Source organism: Urocitellus parryii, chromosome 4 (assembly GCF_045843805.1).
Source record: "Urocitellus parryii isolate mUroPar1 chromosome 4, mUroPar1.hap1, whole genome shotgun sequence".
In the NCBI taxonomy this organism is placed as follows: Eukaryota; Metazoa; Chordata; class Mammalia; order Rodentia; family Sciuridae; genus Urocitellus; species Urocitellus parryii.
In genome coordinates, this window is record NC_135534.1 from 73,168,782 (window position 1) to 73,195,004 (window position 26,223).

Consider the following 26,223-nt stretch of genomic DNA (forward strand, 5'->3'; position numbering starts at 1 on the left):
GGTTGGGAACAGAGACATTTTCGGAGCTGGAGCCGCCACTGCCGCCGCCATTTTGTGTCTGTGGAGAAAGAAGCTTCTGTGGCGGCTGGAAGTGGACGGAGATCACCCGTGAGACGGCGGCGTTTCATACCCGAGGTTTCCCCTGTGTCGTCCCCCAACCCCCCTCCGCGGTCAGCATGTGTTGAAGCCGGAGCCGCGAGAGACCCGGGGAGAGGAAGAGGAGTCGGAAGGGAGGCGGGGTATCGAGAGCGGCTTCAGCTTCAGCTGCGGCGGACCTCGGAGGGGGGCCGCGGCGCAATGTCAGAGCAGACGCCGGCCGAGGCCGGTGCTGCGGGGGCCCGGGAGGACGCCTGTCGGGATTATCAGTCATCGCTCGAAGACCTGACCTTCAATAGCAAACCGCACATCAATATGCTGACCATTCTAGCCGAGGAGAACCTGCCCTTCGCCAAGGAGATCGTCTCTCTCATCGAGGCCCAAACCGCCAAGGTTTTTATACACCCCGCAGCCTCCTATTCTTCTAATACTCCCTGATTTTAGTGTCAGCCTCATCCCAGGTCTCGCTTCCATCCAAAGGGGGACGGTGTTCCTCCTCTCCAACCCCCCCCCCCCCATTCCCAACTCAGGCTCGGTCCTTGGCCCAGGCTTCGAGCGTGGGCCTCTGGAGGGGAGGGAGTGGGGAGGGTAAGGGTGGAGTCCCGTTTCCGCTTACCAGCTCCCGTTTAGGCCACCGCATTGTATACCCCGACACGCACACGCTGTGAATAGAGCCCTTTCGGGTGGGGGAGACTTTAAAGGCAGTTTGTGGTTTGGGGAACTAAGAGTTAAAGCAAATGATTCTAAGCCCCTGGGAAGGTGGGGAGTGGCTCTCCCGTTTTCCCCCAGTACCCTTTTGGGTAATTGTGCTCTGTGGGTTGGAAGGAGGTGAAGGGGGACCTGGGAGCGAGCTGTTGGTGGGTGGGTATAGGGCATTGGCCCCGAGTGGAGCAGCGGCCTGTTAGGAGCCCAACATGGCGCCTGAAAAGCACATGATGCGAAAGGGAAGAGAGAGAGGAGAATCCATTCCCTGCCAGCCAGGCAGCTGCTCACACCCGTCAGCCCCATTTTGGGGTGGGGGCGGCTAGATCAAACTTTTATTCTCTTATCGGAGGGTCTAATTTACCCCCAAATATGGGAAATTGGGCTGAGGGTGGGGTTTGGGTGGAGGGGGGGAGAGATCTTATCCAACCTGTAGGTGGAGAACTGGCCCAGTGGGTACAGGCACTTGTAGTTTTTCTGAAAAGTTCAGTCCCTCCTCCTCTTCCTTTTCTCTTTTTTTCTCCCTTCACTGATAATGAAGGCGTGCTTTTCTTTACCCCTTGACAGAAGTGGTCCTCTGCCACCTTATATTTCCCTGTAGTCTTCCTCTTCTGTGGATTCATGTGGGAGCGATATGTCATTTAAGTTACTGTTAAACTTAGTTAATTATGAGTTTTAATAGCTTCCCAGTACTACTTTTTAAGTTATTTTTCAAGCTTGTATCTACGGTTTAGCTTTTTCTAGTTGTTAGTGTTTGCAATGATCCAGGATGAGCCTCCTTTTAGCAGAGTGAACCCCTTTTAAAAGGCCACTTTAACAACAACCACCAATATATTGTTTAGAGACGGTTTCTGTCTAGTGTAAAACTGAGTGGTCTGACTAATAAATGGTTTTGAAATGTGTGACTGGTATTATAAAATTTGTGAATAAAACATATAAAATATGTATTTGTCTTTTTTATTTACCTTTGTAAGGTGTAGAATTTGTTTCCAAGACTTATTTTTATCTATGTGGTTGTGTGTTTTAAACAAAAGTCTTTAAGTGACTTGGGTTCATTCTTCTTTAGGTTCCATCCACTCTTTTGGGTAAATCTGTTCACAAGATACACGGTTTCAGGCGGTCCTTTCATAATCTTAATTTGAAGTGGGAAAAAAGCAAGTTTTTTTTTTTTTTTTTTTTTTTTTTTTTACTTTTTAAGGACTCAACAAGTTTATTCTGTTCACTTTGACAGTGAAAATACAAGTTTTCATTCACCTTTTCTGTGAATGTCTGAGACAGCTATTGTTCCATTTTTTTTAAAGGTGAGATTTAGAGGGAAAACTTCCTTCCTATATTCAACATCCTTTTTATTGTTACCACGAACATTTTGGACATAAAAAGTTAGTTTTTGCCCTTTTGAAGGCTTAAACTTATGACTTTAAAAAAAGCACTACTCATTTTTCAGAAAGTACAATTTTTTTAAAGCTAATTACCTCGTATTTGGGGCATTAATATTTCACAGCACCTAATATTTAGCAGCTTAGGCTGTCACTCAAAAGAACAGTTTCCTTGCTGTTTTTAATGGATCCAGAAGAACTTCGAGAGCTGAAAACTAAATGCTGAATGTAGTGACCACATAAAACTTGTATTAGTGTATTCGCTACACAGAGAGGTGAAATTAGATGGACTGTTTGCTGGTAAAAAGCTGAATTTTTTTGGGCACACATTTCCTGGTTATTTTTGTAAAGCCAGACCAAGGAAAAGACGCCAAAGTCACTTTGGGGAAACTATCTTAATATGGGTTGGGGTTGAGGGTGGTGGGAGGGTTTTGTCATTTGGTAGCAAACTGGCTTGGTTTTGTGTTTCTGGAGGTGAATGTTTGTGTCCTTATTCTTTAGTATCAGCATTACTGAACTTAAGGATTCACACCTAATTTGACTCCCCCAAAGGTAGCAGTAGTGAAAAAGAATATTACATATAAGGACTTCACTTGTACAATAAAAAATTGGCTTACTGAACAGATTTTGGTGTGAAGAGAACCTATTTATCTTCATAAGTACAATAATGACTTAAATGGTGTAAAACAAGACATGATAAGGTAAAGACACAGCAATAAAGCATATGACGTGTCAGTACTTGTTTGCCCACATGCAGTGGCCTTGTGAACCCTTTTATTAGATAGCACCTTAAAAGAAATTTGTCATACAAGTTACTCAAAGATTTCTTTAGCCAACTTTGGGTTGTAAAGGTGTTATCAGAAGCAAGAGCATTTCCACACACTTGTATGGGCAATTGGTTTTGTGAAAAGTATGATAGCATTGTGTACTACAGAACTGCCCTAGCTACAGGTAGCTATGGGTAAGTGGTGTTGAGTGTTAAGATTCCTATACACAGGGGGTGGGTAAATGGGGATAACCTAAGTTTTGTCTTTGGATTTTAAAATCATGGATGCTCCTGTGGAGTCAGAGTTTAACACTTAGTTTATATGGTATGTTTTAATGCTCCTCAACAAGTCTGTGAACCTGCTGATGCTTTCTGGAAGCTTGCTGTGCCTTCTAAAAGCCAGTGGTGGGTAGGCGATGCAGTTGAACTCTTGGGCAACATTACATTGGAAAGGGCTACCTTTATCAGCATCACCACACTGGCTCTGCACAAATTTAGAGCCCCTGGTTTGTGCATGTCAGAGGAAAAAATATTTCGACGTCGAGTTCATGCTGTGAAGAAAATCTTCAGGACAAATCCAGGTTTCCAGAGTCAAGTTCAACCTGATTTACATGACTCAGCGGCTGCTCCATCCAGTTTTTCTTGTATCAGTAACAAAATTGCAACTTCCTGCATGTTCATGTGCAAGTTTAAGTGACTTGCCATTAACTTCATGTGTGAAGTGTATTTAGTTTCTTTGTTCATTTGGATTATAGATAAGTAATCCTAATGATTTTACAGGTAACAAAAACTGCATAGACTTTAACATATAAAATATGCCTATAGAGTTTCTACCAGAGGACTTTGTTAAATCTAGGCACACCATTATAAGTTAATACGGGTCCCAAAGCTGACACTTAAGTTACAGAAAATAATTTTCCCCCTTTTTACTTCTCCCCCTTTGTCACTTAAAACAGTCTTTTTTTGCCACATGTACCTGAAATTCCATTGAGTGAAATGAGTACTAGAGATGTTTTTTTTTCTTCCTGATAATTCTGAGCTTTTGTGTGCCCAATTAAAGACCATTGTAAGAGATGAGACTTGATTGAACACCTTAATTTCAAAAAGGTTAATATATCGATTCAAAAGTGTTTAGTGCCAACAAAAATAGAGGTCTGTATTTTAGGTTTAAAAACTCACTTTTAAAAGTATTATTTGGTGACAATTCATTATACTAAACTTCTCAGTTTCTTTTTATTACCTCAGGCTCCTTCCTCAGAGAAGCTTCCTGTTATGTACCTTATGGATTCTATCGTGAAAAACGTTGGAAGAGAGTATCTCACTGCCTTTACTAAAAATCTAGTTGCAACATTTATTTGTGTGTTTGAAAAGGTATATATGCATTTAGAAACATTTGCTTTTTTTGAAAAAAAAAAATGTGTTCCTGATTAAATAAATACCTGGCTTGTGTTGGGTTTTCTTGGGTGGTAAAATGTTTTATTGGACATTGATTTTCAAGTACTGTTTTAAAGAAAGTGGCTAAAACTGATGTTTTATGTTAGATCTTTAAAAAAGATCTTACAGTTTTATATTATCCAAGAATAGTGTTTTTATTCACCTTTAGAAATAGCCTTTTTAGAGAAATTGAGCATTGTTCTATTTGAAGATCTGTTTCATCATTACAGGAAAAAAGATTAAAACTGTCAATTCGAATTTCATTGTTTAAATTTCTAGTGTTAGAGGAGAAAAAGCACAATCTTCTACTGTGTCAATCTGTGATTGATTGGTGAAACCTCTGATATATTTGTTTTTCCTAGGAATGTTTCTTCTTTTGTTACTTTGTTCAAGTATTTTGTGAATGTTGTAGGTATGTGTGAATGGTGGACAAGTTAATTACTCTAGGTTATTTTGGAAATATCCACCTCCTTAGTGTGTAGAATTAGAAGAAAGACTTGCTAGTTTCTATAGCTAAAGATTGTAAATTTCTTACATAACATTGTATCTGGTTGTTTGGGTAATACAGTATTACCTTAAGGAAGATGAGGAGGTTGCCCAGCTAATTCTCTGGCTGCTAGACTTTATCTTTCACACTGAGCAAAAGGGCACTTATAAGATATTTAGGCTTAAAGATTGTTTCCTAACAAATAATTGGTGGTAGTTCTATTTTAGTAGATTCACCTGTTGTATCTGGACACGGTTGTCAGATTTGTAGAATTAGTTTTTTTTTTTGAAAACTATTAGATATTATTTATCAGGAAATGTGTAGCTCCTACTTGAATAAATTTTTTAAGTTGTTAGAGAAGAAATGGTATATAGAGAAGTAATTTGGAAAGTAATTTAATGCTATATTTTCAGATAGCATTAAAAAGTGTGTTAATAGTCTATTTGTAGAACCTGGCTAGATACTTCTTAACTGAGGCTTTAGTCCTAAGAAGCGGCCAAATTCTGGTTTCAGTTTCAGTATATTCAAATTATTTGTGTATTTGGTAGCGTATCTTTACTGAATTTAAGTGAGGATCAACTACAGTTGATGAAAATGACCTTATAGTAAATGGCGTTAACTGAAGACATGAATGCAGTTAAGGCTTTATTTCCTAAAGTTAAAAATTGTTTTCCCAAGTACTACGTTTCTCTCATGACTAGTTTTTAAAAAGTTGTTAATGCCCATCATAAATGTGAATAGAATAAAGCTTATCAGTGTTTAAGATTTGTGAATTTAAATTAAATTAGGGTGCATTTCATACTATGAATAGTTTTTCATAGCTACCAAACATGTATTGCATTAGATTGGTTAGTGAGAGTTTTGTCTTAATTTTTAACTTTGTACTGCTATGTGAAAAATTTAAGCCATCAGGTAAACCATTTTCTAGTTGTTCTATATATTTCTCCAGAGTTAATAGGAATATTATTCCTAACCCTAAAATGTGAAGACTTTTGTACTTCCAGAAATATAAAAATGTATCTAATTTGCTTGCATGAAGGCTAGGTAATGATGACTTGATTTTTCTAATTATTTTTAAAGGATAAAGTTATTAACTACATTTGCAAACCAAATGTACCTTTAATAAATTACTGTTCTATATATTTACAAATGGACAGTATAGTTCTGTATGTGAAGCAAAACAGACTTATGTAGCTTTCTACTTAATATATGAAATATTCTATAGTAACTTAACAAGCCATAGAATTGTTCTGTTGTTCTAGGTGGATGAAAATACTAGAAAAAGTTTATTTAAGTTACGTTCCACATGGGATGAAATATTCCCTTTGAAGAAACTTTATGCCCTGGATGTCAGAGTCAATTCATTAGATCCTGCTTGGCCTATTAAACCTCTACCCCCTAATGTGAATACATCTAGCATCCATGTGAATCCCAAATTTTTAAATAAATCGGTAAGTTTTAGTGTGAATGGTATATACTAATACTTTTAACTACCAAATATTAACTTTAAAACTTGCCAGAAAGCAAAAATATAATATTTTGTGCTAAATCAGTTTGAAATGTAATAGTATATAGTTAAAATTTTATTTGAAAAAATGCATTCACCTATTTAGTTACTATGTAACTAAAAAGCTTTCTGTGTGCTTTTAAACATGATTGACTTCATGATTATGGTAGTATTAAGAATTCAACTGGTAGTTTTTAGTCAATCCTTAGCTTCCTTTTTAGATATGATATGTTTTCTTAACAAAGTATTTTATCTTTTAGCCTGAGGAGCCTTCAACACCTGGCACAGTGGTCAGTTCCCCCAGCATCTCTACTCCTCCGATTGTTCCTGATATACAAAAGAATCTTACTCAAGAACAACTAATAAGGCAGCAGTTACTGGCAAAGCAAAAACAGTTGTTAGAACTTCAACAGAAAAAGCTGGAGCTTGAGTTAGAGCAAGCTAAGGCACAACTGGTAAGTACAGAAGATTTGGCATTTTAAGTAATTTAAACCTGTCATCCAAAAGGGAAATAATTTTTATTTGAATTGTATCAGCATGTTATTTTATTGATATTGTATTTTCCCACTTAGTTTGCAAATTATGGTGTATTTACTAGACCAAATTTTTATTGGAAAACACGTTTATAAGCTGTACTTTATTCTCCAAATTGTTTTATCTTAGATTGCTGTTTTATAAGGTAGCACTTTAGTTTTTTAAACTATTAAATAAATATGGGTATAAGATTGTAGGTGTACTTCGGTGAATGTTTTTGCATAGTTTTGCATAGAGTTTCATTGAAATAATTAGGCTTCAAAAAGCCTACAAAAGAAAGGCTATCAAAATTTAAAGAGAAGAATGTATTTTCATGCATGAATGACCTTATACTAAGCTATTTTACTTATTTGAGAATCAAGAGGTATAGGAAGACAGAATTTTGCAAGATCATTAATAGTGCTGTTCTGGGAGAAACTAAATTTCAAGACAGAATATAATGCAGAATATAATGACTGACATAGAATTTAATTTAGTAGTTTCTTAGGCATAATCTATTTTAGAATCCTGAGTAGTTAGGAAGAGGGAGCTTTTTTTTTTGTTTTTTTAAGAGAGAGAATTTTTTTTAATATTTATTTTTTAGTTTTCGGCAGACACAACATCTTTGTTTGTATGTGGTGCTGAGGATCCAACCTGGGCCGCATGCATGCCAGGCGAGTGTACTACTGCTTGAGCCACATCCCCAGCCCCGAAAGGGAGATTTTTTTAAAACATTTTTTAATTTTTTTGGCAAAGATGATGATGTCTCCCTATCTAGCTATTATAAAGCCATAAAAGAAAGGACTCATGAGAGGTAGTGAATCACCTATATATATGGGCTTTCTTTTCATTATATATACACTAGAACTGCCTAATATAAATATGGCATCAAGTAAATAAGTTTATGGAATATAAGAATTCTTCATAATGTCAGGAAATTGAAATAATGTGTGTGTTTATAGTATAAACATGAACATTTATTTTGTATTTCAGGCAGTTTCTCTTAGTGTTCAGCAGGAGACATCCAACTTGGGTCCTGGATCAGCACCATCCAAGTTACATGTTTCACAGATTCCCCCTATGGCAGTTAAAGCCCCCCATCAGGTTCCTGTGCAACCTGAGAAAAACCGTCCATGTCCATCCTTACAAATTCAGGATTTGAAAGGAACAAACCGGGATCCTCGTCTTAATAGGATGAGCCAACATTCTTCTCATGGAAAAGATCAGAGTCACAGGAAGGAATTCCTAATGAACACATTGAACCAGTCTGATATTAAGACAAGTAAAACTGTACCCTCTGAAAAACTAAATTCATCCAAACAAGAAAAAAGTAAATCAGGTGAAAAAATAACCAAGAAAGAACTTGACCGGCCATTAGATTCTAAATCTAAATCTAAATCTAAATCACCATCACCTCTGAAAAACAAATTATCTCACACGAAAGACTTGAAAAATCAAGAATCTGAAAGTGTGAGATTGTCAGATATGAACAAGAGAGATCCAAGATTAAAAAAACATCTTCAAGATAAGACTGATGGCAAAGATGATGATGTGAAAGAGAAGAGAAAAACAGTAGAAAAAAAGGATAAAGATGAGCACATGAAATCATCTGAACACAGACTGATTGGAAGTAGAAATAAAATCATAAATGGCATTGTACAGAAACAGGATACAATAACAGAAGAATTGGAAAAACAGGGGATAAAACCAGGGAGATCGAGTAATAGAAAGCGTTCACGATCAAGATCACCCAAGTCCCGGTCACCAATTATACATTCCCCAAAGAGAAGAGATAGGCGGTCACCCAAACGAAGGCAGAGAAGTATGTCTCCAACTTCAACACCTAAAGCTGGTAAGATTCGTCAATCTGGAATTAAGCAGTCACATATGGAAGAATTTACACCACCTTCCAGGGAAGAAAGAAATGCTAAGAGAAGTACTAAACAGGATGTTCGAGATCCAAGGAGAATGAAAAAGACTGAAGAGGAACGACCACAAGAAACTGCAAATCAACATTCTACAAAGTCAGGCTCTGAGCCAAAGGAGAATATAGAAAATTGGCAAAGTTCTAAGTCTGCCAAAAGATGGAAATCTGGTTGGGAAGAAAATAAAAGGTATGATATTAACATTTTTGATCAAGTACAATAATATATGTATTTTTTTTAAAGAGAGAGTGAGAGAGGAGAGAGAGAGAGTGAGAGAATTTTTTAATATTTATTTTTTAGTTTTCGGCGGACACAACATCTTTGTTTGTATTGGTGCTGAGGATAGAACCCGGGCTGCACGCATGCCAGGCGAGCGCACTACGGCTTGAGCCACATCCCCAGCCCTAATATATGTATTTTAAAGATAGTATTAATGAAAAATTAGGAAATGATTATTAAATGTTAAGATTAGTGCTTTTATTTTTTTCATTTAATTGTTAACAGTGCTACAGTTTAAATACCATCAATTATTGCTATTTTACAGATAAGGAAACTGAAGTTCAGAAAGGTTTATAAATTCACCTAAGGCTACAGTCCAGGGCATGCAAGAATCAGAATTCATACCTGAGTTTTCTTGTTTTTTACTTTTCATGGTTACTTATGTATCTATTTAACTGAGTCATTTGGAAAGGATTGTTAAATATGGTCTTGAGTGTTAAAAAACAAACTAACTTGGAAGTAACACACTGCTTTTATGGTTTCAGTTTACAACAGGGTGATGAACATAGTAAATCTCCTCATCTAAGGCATAGGGAGAGCTGGTCAAGCACTAAAGGAATCTTGTCACCTCGAGCCCCAAAGCAGCAGCATCGATTAAGTGTAGATGCCAATCTTCAGATTCCTAAAGAGTTAACTGTTGCAAGCAAAAGAGAATTGCTTCAAAAGGTAGTTACTATGGTTAATCCCATGTAGTCATTATTCTGTTTTGTACTTAATAAGTACTTTTTATATTTAAATTATTTAATTCGCTCTTATCATCCCTATGCAGACGAGTGAACGTTTAGCATCTGGTGAAATTACACAGGATGAGTTCCTTGTTGTTGTGCATCAAATTCGACAGCTTTTTCAGTATCAAGAAGGTAAACATAGATGCAGTGTACGGGATAGTCCTACAGAAGAAAATAAAGGTGGATTAAAAAAGAAACCTCTCTTATCTGATGCTGAATTAACCTACTATGAACATAAAGCAAAACTGAAAAGGACACAGGTTCAGCATTCATTTCCAAGACTTGATCTCTTAGATCCTGATATTTTTGACTACCCTTTGACTGATGCCTTGTTGTCTGGAATAGAATGTGAGCCATCCAAAAGTAAACATGCAAGTAGGAATAGTGGAGCACAGTTTGACAGAAAAGAACAATTTAGTGAAAGAGCAAGACGTCTTTCTCCTATATCTGGGAGTCGTACTTATGCTGAGAATCTTTCACCCCATGAGGGCCGGAGAAGACATGACGAGCAAGTCTCTGCTAAAGGTAGAAAAAGTTAAATCAGATTATGCGTATTGAATCACACAGCAGTGAAGGGAAAATGAACAAGCTAAGTGGGGATGGATTTTATTACTGTTCAGACTACCTTTTTTTGTTTGTCTATGTGTCTGTTTTGTTCCCTTCCCTCCAACCCCCATATGAAAAGGGGAAGGGAGTTAGTATTTATAAGGCCAGTTGTGTATTAGGGATTTCACTAGGTTCTTTATATATGTAATTTGATTTAATACAACAACCTGATGAAATATATATTATCCCCATTTCAGATAAGAAACAATGGAGAGGTTAAATAACTTGCACTCAAAGTCAAATAATAAGTTGATAGGGTGGGGATTTTTTTTTAATCCATGTGTGTTTGAATATAGAGGGCATCCTCTTACCTGTATTGCTTGATGCTATCTTGTCTCTTTCCGCCCCTCTAATATAGTGAGATACATCTTATGTCTTTGGATAAACATTTACATGAATATAAAAAGAAGACTTTTAAGGTAATTTAATATAAACTCAAATTTAGTGAAAATTCTTTTTTTTTTTTTTTAAAAGGTGTTCGAGAAGAGCAGAGATCTCCATTCAATGATCGTTTTCCACTTAAGCGACCTAGATATGAAGATTCAGATAAACCATTTGTAGATAGCCCAGCATCAAGATTTGCTGGCCTTGATACAAATCAGCGGCTTACTGCTTTAGCTGAAGACAGACCATTATTTGATGGACCTAGTAGGCCGTCAGTAACAAGAGATGGCCCAACCAAGATGATTTTTGAAGGACCTAATAAATTAAGCCCTAGAATTGATGGACCTCCTACACCAGGTTCTCTTCGGTTTGATGGGTCACCAGGACAAATGGGGGGAGGAGGCCCTTTGAGATTTGAAGGACCACAAGGTCAGTTAGGAGGTGGGTGTCCTTTGAGATTTGAAGGTCCTCCAGGACCAGTAGGGACACCTCTGAGGTTTGAGGGGCCAATTGGTCAAGCAGGAGGAGGTGGTTTTCGGTTTGAGGGTTCCCCCGGTCTAAGGTTTGAGGGATCTGCAGGTGGTTTGCGATTTGAAGGACCAGGGGGTCAGCCTGTGGGTGGTCTCAGATTTGAAGGACATCGTGGTCAACCTATGGGTGGTCTGAGGTTTGAGGGACCTCATGGTCAGCCTGTGGGTGGTCTTAGATTTGATAATCCCCGTGGTCAACCTGTAGGTGGACTTAGATTTGAGGGGGGTCATGGTCCATCAGGAGCTGCCATTAGATTTGATGGACCTCATGGTCAGCCAGGAGGTGGGATCAGATTTGAGGGGCCTTTGCTACAGCAAGGAGTTGGAATGAGGTTTGAGGGCCCCCATGGTCAGTCAGTAGCTGGTCTGAGATTTGAAGGACAACATAATCAACTTGGTGGAAACCTCAGATTTGAGGGTCCACATGGTCAACCAGGGGTTGGAATCAGGTTTGAAGGACCTTTAGTCCAGCAAGGTGGTGGAATGAGGTTTGAGGGTCCTTCGGTACCAGGAGGTGGCTTGAGAATTGAAGGGCCTCTGGGTCAAGGTGGTCCAAGATTTGAAGGTCATGCTTTAAGGTTTGATGGTCAACCAGGTCAGCCATCACTCTTGCCAAGATTTGATGGATTGCATGGTCAGCCAGGTCCTAGATTTGAAAGAACTCCTGGTCAGCCAGGCCCACAGAGGTTTGATGGACCACCTGGACAGCAGGTTCAACCAAGATTTGATGGTATACCTCAAAGATTTGATGGTCCACAACACCAGCAAGCATCAAGGTTTGATATTCCTCTTGGTCTACAAGGCACACGATTTGACAATCATCCTTCACAAAGGCTTGAATCTTTCAATCAGACTGGTCCATATAATGATCCACCTGGTAGTGCTTTTAATGCCCCATCCCAAGGACTACAATTCCAAAGACATGAACAAATGTTTGATTCACCTCAAGGACCAAATTTTAATGGACCACATGGCCCTGGAAACCAGAGTTTCTCAACTCCCCTTAACAGAGCTTCTGGACACTATTTTGATGAAAAGAATCTTCAGAGTTCTCAATTCGGAAACTTTGGCAATTTACCTGCACCATTATCAGTAGGAAATATTCAGGCATCTCAACAGGTGAGTCTGTTGTTACTCTAAAATTATGTGGTGTGTAGATAAGTCAACTATTTTTAATATTTCTAGGGTTTGTGGAAGTCCTTCAGGACATAGTTTATTGTGTAGAGTGAAATGAAGTTCTTAATTTACTTCATTTACACTAGGGATGAGTGTCTTCCAGGGATATTTGCAACTTATATCCAAAACTGATTTTAGCTCTTTCTTCCTGCTCCAGGGAAATGTCTGTCTTTCTCCTTTTCCATTTTCATCCTTTTCTCTCTGCTTTCATACACACATGCTGTTTTTTGTTGATTTCTGTTTTGTTTTTTGCTTCAAAGCTTTGCAGTATTATGTTTTATAGACCTCTGTTACATGAACCGTGTTATGCTATAAAGTAACTATAGAGCTGATTTCTTAGACTTTTTTGGCCAAGAACTTCCTTAAATAAGAAAATGAAATTTTTATTTCATTTTTATAGTGTATACAATCTCTTCTTCATTTTCTCTTCCTGTGTTCACCGTCTTTCCATTCACTCTAGTCAGATAACAATTGCTTGATATTAAATAATAACACAGCAAACTTGCTATCTGTTTTTCAGATATACTCTAGTTACCTAAACATATAGTCATTCATTAATGCTCATTCATATTTATTCTGCATACATTTAAAAATGCATACTGAAATAATTTTAAAGCAATATGTTTATAATTTGTGATGAATTCAATTGAAAATTTAATGACTGTTCCTTGCTTGCTGAAGTTCTCCTGGACTAAATTTACTTTATACTGGGTGCTGACACTTTCCTAGGACAAATTCATTTCATAGTAGTAAGAAAATGAAAAATAAGGAAAATCTTAAAAGCACATTATGAACTTATTGATAGAAAGTAGTCTCCTGTTTATATATCCAGTTATTTGGAATCTATTCTTATATGTTTTTAAAGAAATGGTAGTGTTATTGACAGATACTCTAAAATGGGACTTAATTTAGTTTTGTTTCTATGTTATATAGAATTGGTGGTTTTTTATTATCTCTGCAACACTGAAAATTCACGTGGATACTGACAAGGCTTATAAATGGGTATTTATTTTATGTAGTAGCAAGAAGTTGAAGTCCTGCCTCCCTATGATCTACAAACTAGTATGCAAGTACAATGCCTGTTTCAAAACAGGTCTCATTTTTAATTTTTTGTGATGCTGGGGATTAAACCCAGTGCCTTGCATATGGTAGGCAAGCAGTCAACCTCTGAGCCATAATCCCATCCCTGACTAACATTCCCTTTGACATCTTTTATGATCTACTTTCTACTCCAGTTATAAACCTTATTCCAAAATGATGACCATGAAGGATAATAACCTGGAGTTCAGATTGGTAATTAAAGGCAGGCTTTGGACTGTGGAAAGAAGTCAAGGGTTTGGAGTTTTGGCCTCAGCTTTGCTAAGTAGCCCCATGATTGTTTACAAGTTTTATTGTTGTATGCCAGTTCTTCTATTTGTAAATAAGGGAAACCTTCCCCAAGGTAAAGTGACTTGTGTAAGGGCACAGGGCTAGTTGATACCTAATATTTGTATGGTATCTTAAACTTTTCAAGGAAGTTTCAACTTATTCTCAGTTCCTTATAACTGTGAGAGATGTAAGGGAAGATACTGTTTCTTTTATCTTAAAGGTTATGACTGGTGTTGCTCAGCCAGTAGCATTTGGCCAAGGACAACAATTTTTACCAGTTCATCCACAAAATCCTGGAGCATTTGTTCAGAATCCTTCAGGTAGGTACTTTCTGAACTCTGTTTTTTTAAAAGACAATCATTGTTTTGTTAAATGGCTAATTTTGTCAGTTTCAGAAAATGGCATTGTTGAGAGGGCATATTAAATTTAGAGAGATTTAAATCTGGGTGAAATGTTTTTGTTCCCTTTCTGAGTTTATTAACATTGTTGATGTGTATCCATGTTGACCTTATTTACAGCTAGAGATGGTTAGCCTGGACTTGTAGAACAGAAAAAAGAGGGTAGAAATGTGGGATGTTTGTGTTAACATAGAGTAAAATAAATGACAAACCTCAGAAGTCTCAATTATTTGAGCTATTATATATATTTTTTTATTATTATTTTTGGTACTGGGAATGTGTTTAAACCATTAAGCCACATCCCTAGCCTTTTTTTATATTTTATTTAGAGACAGATTCCCTGAGTTACTTAGGGTCTTGCTAAGTTGCTGAGGCTGGCTTTGAACTTGCATTCCTCCTACCTCATCTTCTTGATCTGTTGGAATTTGATATTTTGAGTTGTTTTGTGTGTATACATGGATTATGATTCAGGTGAACATTTATTAAATGAATACTGGGGATCTTTTATAAAATTGATTCATTCATACTGATTCATTCAAACTGATTTCTTAGCCAGGTCTGTTGTTACACATTTTTGTTGTTGGTGAGTCACAACTAACAATGGATAAAAAGAGTTTTTAAATTTTTTTGAATTTTAGTTTTAATATGTGGTAAATATATAAATTATGGTGACTTGTAACATAACTGCAAAGTTAATGTGTTGAGATCTAACCCAACCAAATAGTAGTGACATTTGTTTTAATTTCTAAATAATTTAAAAAAGCTATATTCAGAAACATACTTTATCATAGTATTCAATTATTCAGTTTACAAATTTAAGGTGTTTTCCAAAACTTAAGAAGAAAACTGGGGAAGTTGTAGTCAAGTTCTCTTTTATGCATTAGTTCTTAAATTGTGCCACTTAAATTCATTTTATTGATATGAAAGCTTTTTGATTTTAATTTCTAGATGAACAATTAGGATTAATTTATATATATATTTTTGTCATCACTTTAGTGAAAAGGGAAGGAAAGGATTGGGATTAAATTTAGAAGACCAGGGTTAGAATCTCTACCCTGACACTTTATAAGTGAACAGGGTATAAGCAAATATCCTGTTTTTCATTTTTTTTTCATCTCTGAACAGGAGATGGTAGTGTTATTTGCCTGGGATATTTTTTTTTTTAAGAGAATCAAGTGAGGTAGCATATGTAAAAGTACTTTAACTTTTTAAGTGCTCTGTTAATGTGTTTTCCTGTATAAACCAGTTTTTCTTGTTGAGTAGGGATGTCTTATATTGGGTTAGTGACATGAGATAGTATACAAAGACAGAATTTTCTTCTTTTACAAGGTTGGGCTATATGTGTGTTTTTGTATGCGTGTGTGCACAGAGTATAGCAGTATCACAGAGGAAATCAGATTTCATTCCCCTGGGTTGTGAGAGTATTGGATGAGATGTTAGGAATGTCTTTCAAGTGTGCTTATTCTTTTTTTTTTTATATATATATATATATATATATATATATATATATATTTACCTTTATTCTACTTATTCATTTGTATGTGGTGCTGAGGATCCAACATAGGACCTCACATATGCTAGGCAAGCACTCTATCACTGACCTCCAGCCTCAGCCCCACAAGTGTGCTTATTCTTATAAGAGATGTGAATAGTATTCAGTGAGCTATCTTCAGCTTCTCTCAAGGTTCCTTCTCTGATTTGAAAGTGAAAACAACACTTTCCTAATGGTTACTCCTTGTTCATTTATTCATTGAAACATAAATTGATCATTTGCTGATGCTGGGTATTGTGCTAGGAGGAATTTAATAAGGTTTCATCCTTCAAAAAGCTTTTTAGTGTAGTAGATTTATTGATTTTTTTCTTAAATAATGTGTATGGTGCCAAATATTCCAGGGACTTAGAAATATTTAATTCATTGGATCCTTATAACAGCTGTAGGTAGGAACTATTATTAACAGTCAGGGGAAATTGATGCAAAGATAAGAAACTTGATCATGTCCCCAACTGAAAGTGGTATTTCTAACTTTCTGGCAAGGGGATCTGACAACATAATTTGTTCATGCTCTTGATCACTAAATGGAATGTAAATGTTAAACTAGTTGTGAAATGCTATTGCAATTGATTAACTACTGGGATTGATTTATTCATTCATGCATTCAGATATTTAATTTGAAGACATTAGCCTACTGTGATAAATGTACAGCATTATAAAGGTTAAGGGTAGGGATTGTGTGTATTGTGGACACAAATAGAATTTCTGCTGCCTTTAAGAGGAACATTTAGTGGTTCAGAACAGTTTTTTGGAGGTGTAGGCAGATGTATAATAGTGACAAACACATTTTATTTTTACATTTTTGCAGTGCTGAAACTCAGTGCCTTGAGCATGCTAAGCACTCTACCACTGAGCTACAACCATAGCTTATTTTTATAGTTAAAGAATCACAATTTTTATCAGAATAGTGCTTAGCAAAATAAGGGATCAGATTGAGTTTGAGGAGAATTTTGTTATGCTTGTCTCATTGATTCAAATTATCAAAGCTGTAATAAGCCTGACACTGTTTAGCAAAAGCCTGAACCGCTTTGCAAAATTAAGCACAGGCTATAGGGGCAGTTGTATTCTGAGCTAGATGGTCATCTCCTTGCATCAGTTCCTCTGGGGAGCAGTGGGGTCAGGAGTACTTCCACTTTGGCCTTGGGTTATTTTTCCCCTCCTAGAAATCTCTGCATGAGATGTTATACTACTTCACCTATACAAAACAACTTTTCTCAACGTGGTTATAATTAGATTAGAACATTAGAAAGGTTAAAAATGGGACCTACCTATGGCACTGTTTTGCATAGGAGATTGAGGCTTTCGGTTCTCTCTACACACTTTTTCTTGGTATCAATTAGATAAAAGTGGGTAGTACTGGTTTTTTAAAGATAACATATGTTTAATAGTATTCTAGAATATTTTTTGTTGGTGATGATTTGTCAACTTAAATGAAAAATTAACTTGAGCTTTTGAAGTAATAGATCCAAGTATAATAAGATTTTTTTGTTGGTAGAACATTTTGAAGAAAACTTAGAAAAATGCTTAGTAATGTAATGCATCTTTAAGTTCTTTTACTTTAAGAATGTTATTTTTTCAAAGGCGCTCTTCCTAAGGCATATCCTGATAATCATCTCAGTCAGGTGGATGTTAATGAATTATTTTCAAAACTGCTAAAAACAGGAATTCTCAAATTGTCCCAGCCTGATTCAGCTACAACACGTAAGTGTGATTTTATTCTTTATGTACTAAGCTTCATTTAGTTACAGAGATGTGTTATTTGATATAATAATATTATAAATGTCCTTATAGTTGAATTCTCAAGCATACCTTGTATTTATTTTAAATTAGCAATTTTATTTCAGAATTTCTTTTCATTCCATTGACTTTACAAATCTCATTTTATTTTTCATTATATTGGGGTTTGAACCCAGGGTTGCTCTACCACTGAGTGTTTTTTTTTTTTTTAATATCTTTATTTTACTTATTTATTGTTATGTGGTGCTGAGGATTAAACCCAAGACCTTGCACATGCTAGGCAAGCACTCTATTGCTGAGCCACAATCCCAGCCCCACTGAGTGATATTTTAAAAAATTAGTTTGACATAGCGTCACACTATTTCCCAGACTGGCCTCAAATTTGCAATCCTTTTGCCCAGCTTCCCAAGTAGCTGGGATTATAGCTGGGATTACAGTGTGCCACTGTACTCATCACTACTTTTTTTTTAAATCAGATACAATTGGTTTATTATGACATTTAGAAAAATTGTCTAGATTGAAAGATTGAAAGGTTACTATATGGTAGACATTTATTTTAGTTAACATTCCTGCAGATGTCATATATAGTTTTAAATTAGTTATTCTCCATCAGTGTTGAAAGTAAATTGATTTAGAATTTGAATATAAGTTGAATATTTATGAAATAGAATTTTAAGAATTGAAAGTATACTAAGTTCTTGGCCAAATTTTTGAATATAAATTGAATATTGATGAAATAGAATTTCAAGAAGGTGTACTAAGTTCCTTGGCCAGATCAAAGCACTGAATAGTTGGGTTTCACTGTATGCTTATGACATTATAATGTTCCTCTGTGAAGAACGTATATGAGTAACTGATATTCAGAAATTTGTATCTTTTCTCAATTGAAGAAGTAAATGAAGTTGCTGCTCAGCCTCCCCCTGAAGAAGAAGAAGATCAAAATGAAGATCAAGATGTTCCAGATCTCACTAATTTTACAATTGAAGAATTGAAACAGTACGTAATCTAATTTTCCTTAAAAGAGACAATGACTTTAATTACAGTATATGTTATTTCATTATTACTATATTATTTTCATTTTATTCCATTTTACTGTTCTAAATTTTAGAAAGCTCCCTCACATCCACCTGTTTTTTGGAATATGGTAAACTATATAATGTAATCTTATCTTTAGGAAGCCTGTTTTTAAATCCCCTTTAAAAAAGTCTGTGCTGTGCAGGTGTTTAGGTCAAAAGGCCACCACAACATTTCCATTTTTTAAATGTTTGGTGTAGAAAATATAAATAAAAGGTATTAATAATTCATGTTTTCCTTTTTTTATTGGTACTAGGGATTGAACTTAGGGGTGCTTAAACCACTGAGTCATATCCCTACCCCCGCCTTTTTTTCTTTAAGTATTTTTTATTTGTACTTAGACACTATACCTTTATTTTATTTATTTTTATGTGGTGCTGAGGATTGAACCCAGGGCCTCACATGTGCTAGGTGAGTGCTCTACCGCTGAGCCACAACCCCAGCCTGCCTTTTTTCTTTCTTTTTTCTTTTTTTTTTTAAAGATAGAGTGAGAGAGAGAAAGAGAGAGAGAGAATTTTTTAATATTTATTTTTTAGTTTCCGGCGGACACAACATCTTTGTTTGTATGTGGTGCTGAGGATCCAACCCGGGCCGCACGCATGCCAGGCGAGTGCGCTACTTGCTTGAGCCACATCCCCAGCCCTGCCTTTTTTCTTTTAAGACAGGGTCTTGCTAAGTTGTTGAGGACCTTGTTTAGTTGCAGAGGCTGGCTTTGAACTTGTAGTCCTCCTTCCTCAGCCTTCCAAGCTGTTGGGATTACAGATTTGCACCACAATGCTTGGCTCATGTTTTCCTTTTTGTCTTAATAATTTTTTCTGTATTCTTACACTATGGAATTTCAGAAAGTTAGGTCTTTATAGCTCATTCTTATAAGAAATGTTATGGTCATTGTGAAAATGTAGGAAATACAGGTAGCCCTTAAGTATCTGCAGGTTCCACAACTGTGGATTCAACCACTTTAAGAAGATGGGTTGGTTCTGAATATGTACAAATGTTTTTCTTGTCATTATTTACTAATTAGTTTGTATAAGAACTACTTAAACATAGCATTGTGTTAGGTATCATAAGTAATCTAGACATGATTTAAAATATACAGGAGGATGTGTAGGTTATTAATACTATGCCATTTTTGTAAGGGACTTGAGCATCAGTAGATTTGGGTATTCATGGGGCATCATGGAATCAAGTCCTTGAGGATAACAAAGGAGAACTGTAAATAAAATCAGGAAAATAAAACTAACTACAGTTTTCTCTTTATGGATAACCACTATGAACATTTGCTATCTTTAAATAAATTTGTTATCTTTATTTTTAAATTTTTTTTGGTACCTGGGGATTGAACTCAAGGGCACTCAACCACTGAGCCATATCCCCAGCCCTATTTTGTATTTTATTTAGAGACAGGGTCTCACTGAGTTGCTTAATGCCTTGCTTTTGCTGAGGCTGGCTTTGAACTTGTATTCCTCCTGCCTGAAGCCTCCTGAGCCACTGGGATTACAAGTGTGCACCAGTGTGCCTGGTGATATGATATATAAAAAATTAAAGCTATTTTCTAGTAAATGAATTCATTATATTCTTTTATCAGAAAAATAGCTAACAGGTTTACCATTTTAAAAATCAATATTTTGTAGTTAAAGGCTTAAAAGATGGCATCCCTTTTCCTGCTACTATTCTTCATCTAGCTCTGTCCTTTAAAGGCAACTTTTTTCAATCAAACTTTTTTTTTAAACAAATGCATCAAAATTCTTATATATATAATTATTATTATTTAGGTGTAGATGGACACAACACAATGCCTTCATTTTTATGTGGTGCTGAGGATCAAACCCAGGTCCCTCCTGTGCTAGGCGAGTGCTCTACCACTGAGCCACAATCCCAGCCTCTTCACTCAAACTTTTAACATATTTTTTTATCATTTGTATCTTGATTTCATAAAATATGCTTTTTTTCCTCCTTCCTTCCTTCCTTGGTGCAAGAGACTTAATCCAGGGGCGCTTAATCACTGAGCCACATCCTTTGCCCTTTTTATTATTTTGATACAGGTTTTGCAAAGTTGCTGAGGCTGACTTTAATTTGTAATTCTCCCAAGTTGCTGGGATTATAGGTGCGCACCACCACTTGGTTGCTTTTTGATTTATCATGTTTAGATGAACTGTGAAATTCTTAAAAGTAAAGATTTGGCTAGCTCTTACTTTTTTTTTTTTTTTTTTAAGTATAAGGTCTTGTTATGTTGCCCAAGATTGCCCCAAACACTTGGGCTCAAACCATCATCTTGCAATAGTTTCTTGAGTAACTAGGACAACAAGCATGTTAGTGTACTTGGTTAGTTAGCTCTTTTATTGTCCTACTAATTCCCTCCATGTAGTTATGAAACTGTTTTTCATTAAATTGTCATTCAGTGTTAATATGACTTAATTTTTCTAGAATGCATTCTAGTTTCCTGAATGCAAAGTATCCATATTCTATATTTTGCTTTCTTTTTCATTTGGAGTTAATAACTGCTCTGTTTTGTATTTTCTCTTACTTGTTCTGTGTACTTATTACTTCTCAAATAGGTAGTCTAGAATTTAAAAAATGGATTATAATAAGTTTTCTATAGATCTTATAATTTTTAATTAGCTATCTGTTGTTATATAGATGGCTATTTCACTGTTCTTTAAATCAGTGGAGCAGTTGAATTATTCAGAACTCCAAATACCTATTGGGGTGAAATCTAACTATTCTGCCGTATCTACTTTGATATTAACTCCAAACTGAGAATCAGCCAACCACTATGGTCTCATTAGCTAGCATAAGATCATTCTATTTTTAGCTAAAAGGAGGTAAGTAACTGGGACAAGGCCATCAATAAGCTTACCTAGGCTCCATGTTCCATTATTCATCAAAGTTTAGGTAAAGTGAGCCAGTGATACTAGTAGGTAAGAGTATTGATGTCTGGATATTAACTGTTTAGCCAGCCTTCTTGGTTTCACCCTCGTTAAAATATGGCAAACTGAAGTTATTTGTAATTGATTTTGTTCTTTTAGCCATTGAGATATGTTATCGTAAAGATTTTTTCTTTTTCAAAACAGACGTTATGACAGTGTTATAAACCGACTGTACACTGGTATTCAGTGTTACTCTTGTGGAATGAGGTTTACAACATCACAGACAGATGTATATGCAGATCACTTGGACTGGCACTATCGGCAAAATAGAACTGAGAAGGATGTTAGTAGAAAAGTCACTCATAGACGTTGGTACTACAGTTTAACGGTAAGTAATTCATATGCCTCTGAACTTTCTTTTAGGCTTCAGTTTTTGGATATTCTGAATAAACTTCGACACCTAGAATATAAGCAATTGTTTACATAAAGGTATTTTGGAGACTATTTGCTTTTTGTTGAGTTTTGAATAGTATACAAACCTGTTCCAGGTTTAAAATTCCAAGGTATAGTGAATGAATTATTTTTGTGAAAACTGTATATGAACTTTTTCTTGTTTAAATTAGTTGTAACTTTAGGGCTCATGGAAAATAACATTAAGATACATACATATGTATATAATTTTGTTTGTGGTGTTAGGGATTATAAACACAGGGCAGTCATGCATGCTAGGTTTTGTGCTTCATTACTGAGGTATACCGCTAGTCCTAATATTAAAATCTTGGTTGTTCATCAGTTGTTGTTACATGTTGTCCATTAGTTATGGGGCTCAGTGAGAAGATATAATATTTAAACAATATTGTAGAAAAATACACCTTTACCTTAAAGTGGGCATTATATTGAAGATAAGCAGTAAAAGTTTAGGAACAAATGAAATATTCTTTTTAAATCAACTCATTTTAAGGACTGGATAGAATTTGAGGAAATAGCTGATCTGGAAGAACGTGCAAAGAGCCAGTTTTTTGAAAAGGTGCATGAAGAAGTTGTGCTCAAAACTCAGGAGGCTGCTAAAGAAAAGGAATTTCAAAGTGTACCTGCTGGACCAGCTGGAGCAGTTGAGGTCAGAACAATGTTTAAATTTTATCCTTCACTTTCTTTAATAATCATAAACATATCAATTTATTTATATCCTCCTAATGATTTTAATATTTCTTATAAGCTCTATCATTTTATTGTGAAATGTTAACTGTTTTTCAGAATATTTAAAACTTTTTTATATGTTGGACATTGTTAAACTTAACAACATTCTAAGTTTCTTAAAAAATGTATATTTCTTTAATGGGATTAAATGTTCTATTATGTAAATTTTATTTTTTTAAATATATTTTTTAAAATTTGTAGTTGGACACAATACCTTTATTTATTTTTATGTGGTGCTGAGGATCGAACCCAGTTTGCAATTTCTTGCTAGGCGCCAACTCTACTGCTAAGCCATAACCCCAGCCCCTAAATTTTATTTTATTTGATTCTATTTTAGAGTTGTGAAATCTGTCAAGAACAGTTTGAACAATACTGGGATGAAGAAGAAGAGGAATGGCACTTAAAAAATGCTATCAGAGTAGATGGAAAGGTAAAATTTCAGTACTTTATAAGGAATGTTAAAGTTATATTTTTTGTTGGAGTAGCTCAACACTCTGAAAGAAGATTCTTAATCGATTATTTTTGGATTTTGGTCAATAAAAAAGGCACTGACCTTTAGAGTCATAGAATGAGTTTGGAAGGATCTTAGCAATCATCTGGATGCTTATATAGCAAATGTCATAATTAGTGCAAGACTCAATACTAGGTCTTCTAAACCTACTTAGTTATCTTTCTGCCTAATCATGCTATTATGATTCTGAATTTATATTTCACTATCAAATTGTTATTGCCATGAAACCAACCCATGTTATAGTAGGTACTTAAAAGTAGAAGGCAAGTTTAAAGAGAAATCAAGTTTTTCATATTCCTTTAAAATTCCGTAAGGGTAAGGATAATTTGGTTCATTAAACAATGTTCCTTTGAAAGAACATCACCTTCTGGTTTAAATTTTAAGAGAGAAATCATTTTAGAGTAGTCCATTAGAAATGAATATGCATGAAATATTTATTTACCATTTTCTTTTTGTTTCAGATATATCATCCATCATGTTATGAAGATTATCAAAATGTAAGTTCTTTCTGGATTCTGTATTTGTTCTTATTTACATCAATAAATTTTAATTTTCAGTTATTTTTTGCATCATAAAAAGTAGTTAATCTTACTGAGCTATTTATTTTTTAAATTTTTATTGGTACCAGGGATTGAACTCAGGGGCACTTAACCCTGAGACACATCCCCAGCCCTTTTTATTTTTTGAGAATAGTTTTCAGTAAGTTGCCGAAACTGGCTTTGAACCTGTGATCTTCTTGCATTAGCCTGCTGAGCTGCTGGTGGTATTACAGCTACACCTGGTGCTGTTTAATTTTGATGTAGCAGTTAGGCTGGTCACCAAATATTGGTGTTTTATAGGATCTAACATTAGTATATCATCTGTTAAATATAATTTGAAATTATGAAATATTTTTATTAATCCTTGTAATTTACTTGAATCTTGATGTCTTTTACTAGCCCCAAGGAAATGTGGAAATCTAAAGAGAAGGATCATGATGCAAATAGCATTCATGACTATGGGAAGCATTTACTTTTTTTTATATACTCTATTTAGCCATCTGATATTAAATGATCAAATCTTAAAAAATTGACACCAGTCTGGTAGTCTTAAGTTTAAATTGTTATATTTGTGGCTTGACCATTTTTGTAACCATTGACAAATTTGTTTAAATCACCATAATATTAGTTTCCTAGGATTTTTGAAGGTGTGTGAGAGATCCTCAATTGCCAAGTGTCATAGTATATGCCTATATTCCCAGCTCCTTTGAAGGCTGAAGTAGGAGGGTTGAGATTTCAAGGCCAGCCTGGTCAATTTAGCAAGACCCCCTGTCTCAACAACAACAAAGATCCATCCCCCATATCCTCAAGTGTTTATAGTCACAAAAATCCCAGAGTATTTGTATAAGGGACTACCGACAAAAGCATGTCTAATCAACTTCTCTTGGCTGTGTATTTGATAACAGATCAGCTGTTACTGGACAGCTTATTGCTAAATACGTATTGAATATTCAGTGTTTTTAGTATTTGGCTGCCTTTGCATGTCTTGTGGGGAAGGGGGGAGGTATTTTAGTTGCTTTTTGTTATGTGTGTTCCTTTGCCCATACAAAGGTCTTATAAAACTGTTATTTAACGTGATAATTTTGAACTTTCATCAGTACTTATAGGGCTTTTTTCATTTGTAGACATCATCATTTGATTGTACACCATCTCCCAGCAAGACACCAGTTGAAAACCCTTTGAACATTATGTTGAACATTGTAAAAAATGAATTGCAAGAACCTTGTGAAAGTCCCAAAGTTAAGGAAGAGCGAATTGATACTCCACCAGCTTGTACAGAGGAGAGCATAGCAACACCTACTGAAATTAAAACAGAAAATGATACAGTTGAGTCAGTTTAAATAAAATGAGAAAGGTATGGTTTTCTTTTTTAAAAAAAAGCTGCTGTTGGATCTAGAAGGTGAAGAATTTTTTATGTATATATAGACAATATCTATATAAATTGTCTAGCTGAGGCAGGGCCTTCAGCTATAATTTGGTTAATAAATACATTTTAGTATTTGCATTTCCTACTGCCTGCACAGTTTCAGGTGCTTGTTGTGTGAAAGTTCTGTAGATGTGTGCAAATTTAACAAAATGAAATTGTATGTGTAAAAATGTACGATTTTCACTTGTGAAACTGTAAATTATAAATAAAAATATTTTTGCTATCCATGGAGTGTAATATTTATGCACACCATCAAATAAAGACAGTGTTTCTGTACTTTTTATTGGGTAAAAATGGAAATGAACAGCAACCTCAGCATAAAGATTTTTTTTCCTAATAGCTTCCCATGATTATAGCAGCAAAGTCTGAAGTTAATTTTATCTTTCAAAAGGGGATTGAGAGCACCGTAGGACTTTTCTCAAATAGAAAAGCAAGATTTGAAAAAAATTTTAAAAACAATAGGACATATTTGCCTACATATATATAGGTATGTATCTCCCAACTATAGAAAACCACCCAGATGTCCATTTTTGGAAAGTATCCAATGACATGACTTTTATTCTTGGACATTGATGCCATCAAGAAATTAACAAATATATTTAAGTACTAAACATATGATTTTTTTAAAAGATATTTTTCAAATTGTCAAATGATTTAATGCAGATGAACATATTTCTATTTTAAGTTACAGGGGAATCTGTAAGAATGCTCATTTGCAGTATGGTTAACCTTTTTCCTTTGTTGGTTTTGATTGAATTAGATGGATACCATGAGATGTTAATATTCATACATGTAATAAATAGAATGATGAAGAAATTTCTGGTTTGTATTTCTTTATTTCTTGAGTGAGTTTTTGGAATGTGCTTGCTTTTTTCTTTTGTTTTTTAAAAACATATGCGTGGTACCTGCTATGAGCCAGATACTCTGAGACATGAGATGAATACCTTCTGCCATTTATTCGTAGGAGATAGGTTTATTGAGGTCTTACTATGTGGTAGGCACTGGCAGACTTTCTACAAGTATTTTCTTTGATACTTAAAACTAT

At 35.3% G+C, this 26,223-nt stretch overlaps 1 protein-coding gene across 3 annotated transcripts; it reads left to right on the forward strand.

Moving 5' to 3' along the window:
• Positions 1–26,000, forward strand: Pcf11 (PCF11 cleavage and polyadenylation factor subunit). 3 transcript variants are annotated; one of them, XM_026384653.2, is made up of 16 exons: positions 1–489; positions 4,186–4,311; positions 6,124–6,312; positions 6,629–6,823; positions 7,875–8,995; positions 9,571–9,751; positions 9,855–10,338; positions 10,894–12,452; positions 14,098–14,197; positions 17,409–17,528; positions 18,455–18,560; positions 21,710–21,893; positions 22,467–22,622; positions 23,040–23,132; positions 23,675–23,710; positions 24,877–26,000. In XM_026384653.2, the coding sequence occupies exons 1-16, from the start codon at positions 298–300 to the stop codon at positions 25,090–25,092; spliced, it is 5,058 nt and encodes a 1,685-aa protein (XP_026240438.1). In that variant the 5' UTR covers positions 1–297; the 3' UTR covers positions 25,093–26,000. The 3 variants fall into 3 exon arrangements, with proteins under 3 accessions (XP_026240438.1, XP_026240440.1, XP_026240439.1); XM_026384655.2 differs by having other exon boundaries at positions 9,855–9,945; XM_026384654.2 differs by lacking the exon at positions 4,186–4,311.
• The last annotated feature ends 223 nt before the right edge of the window (positions 26,001–26,223 follow it).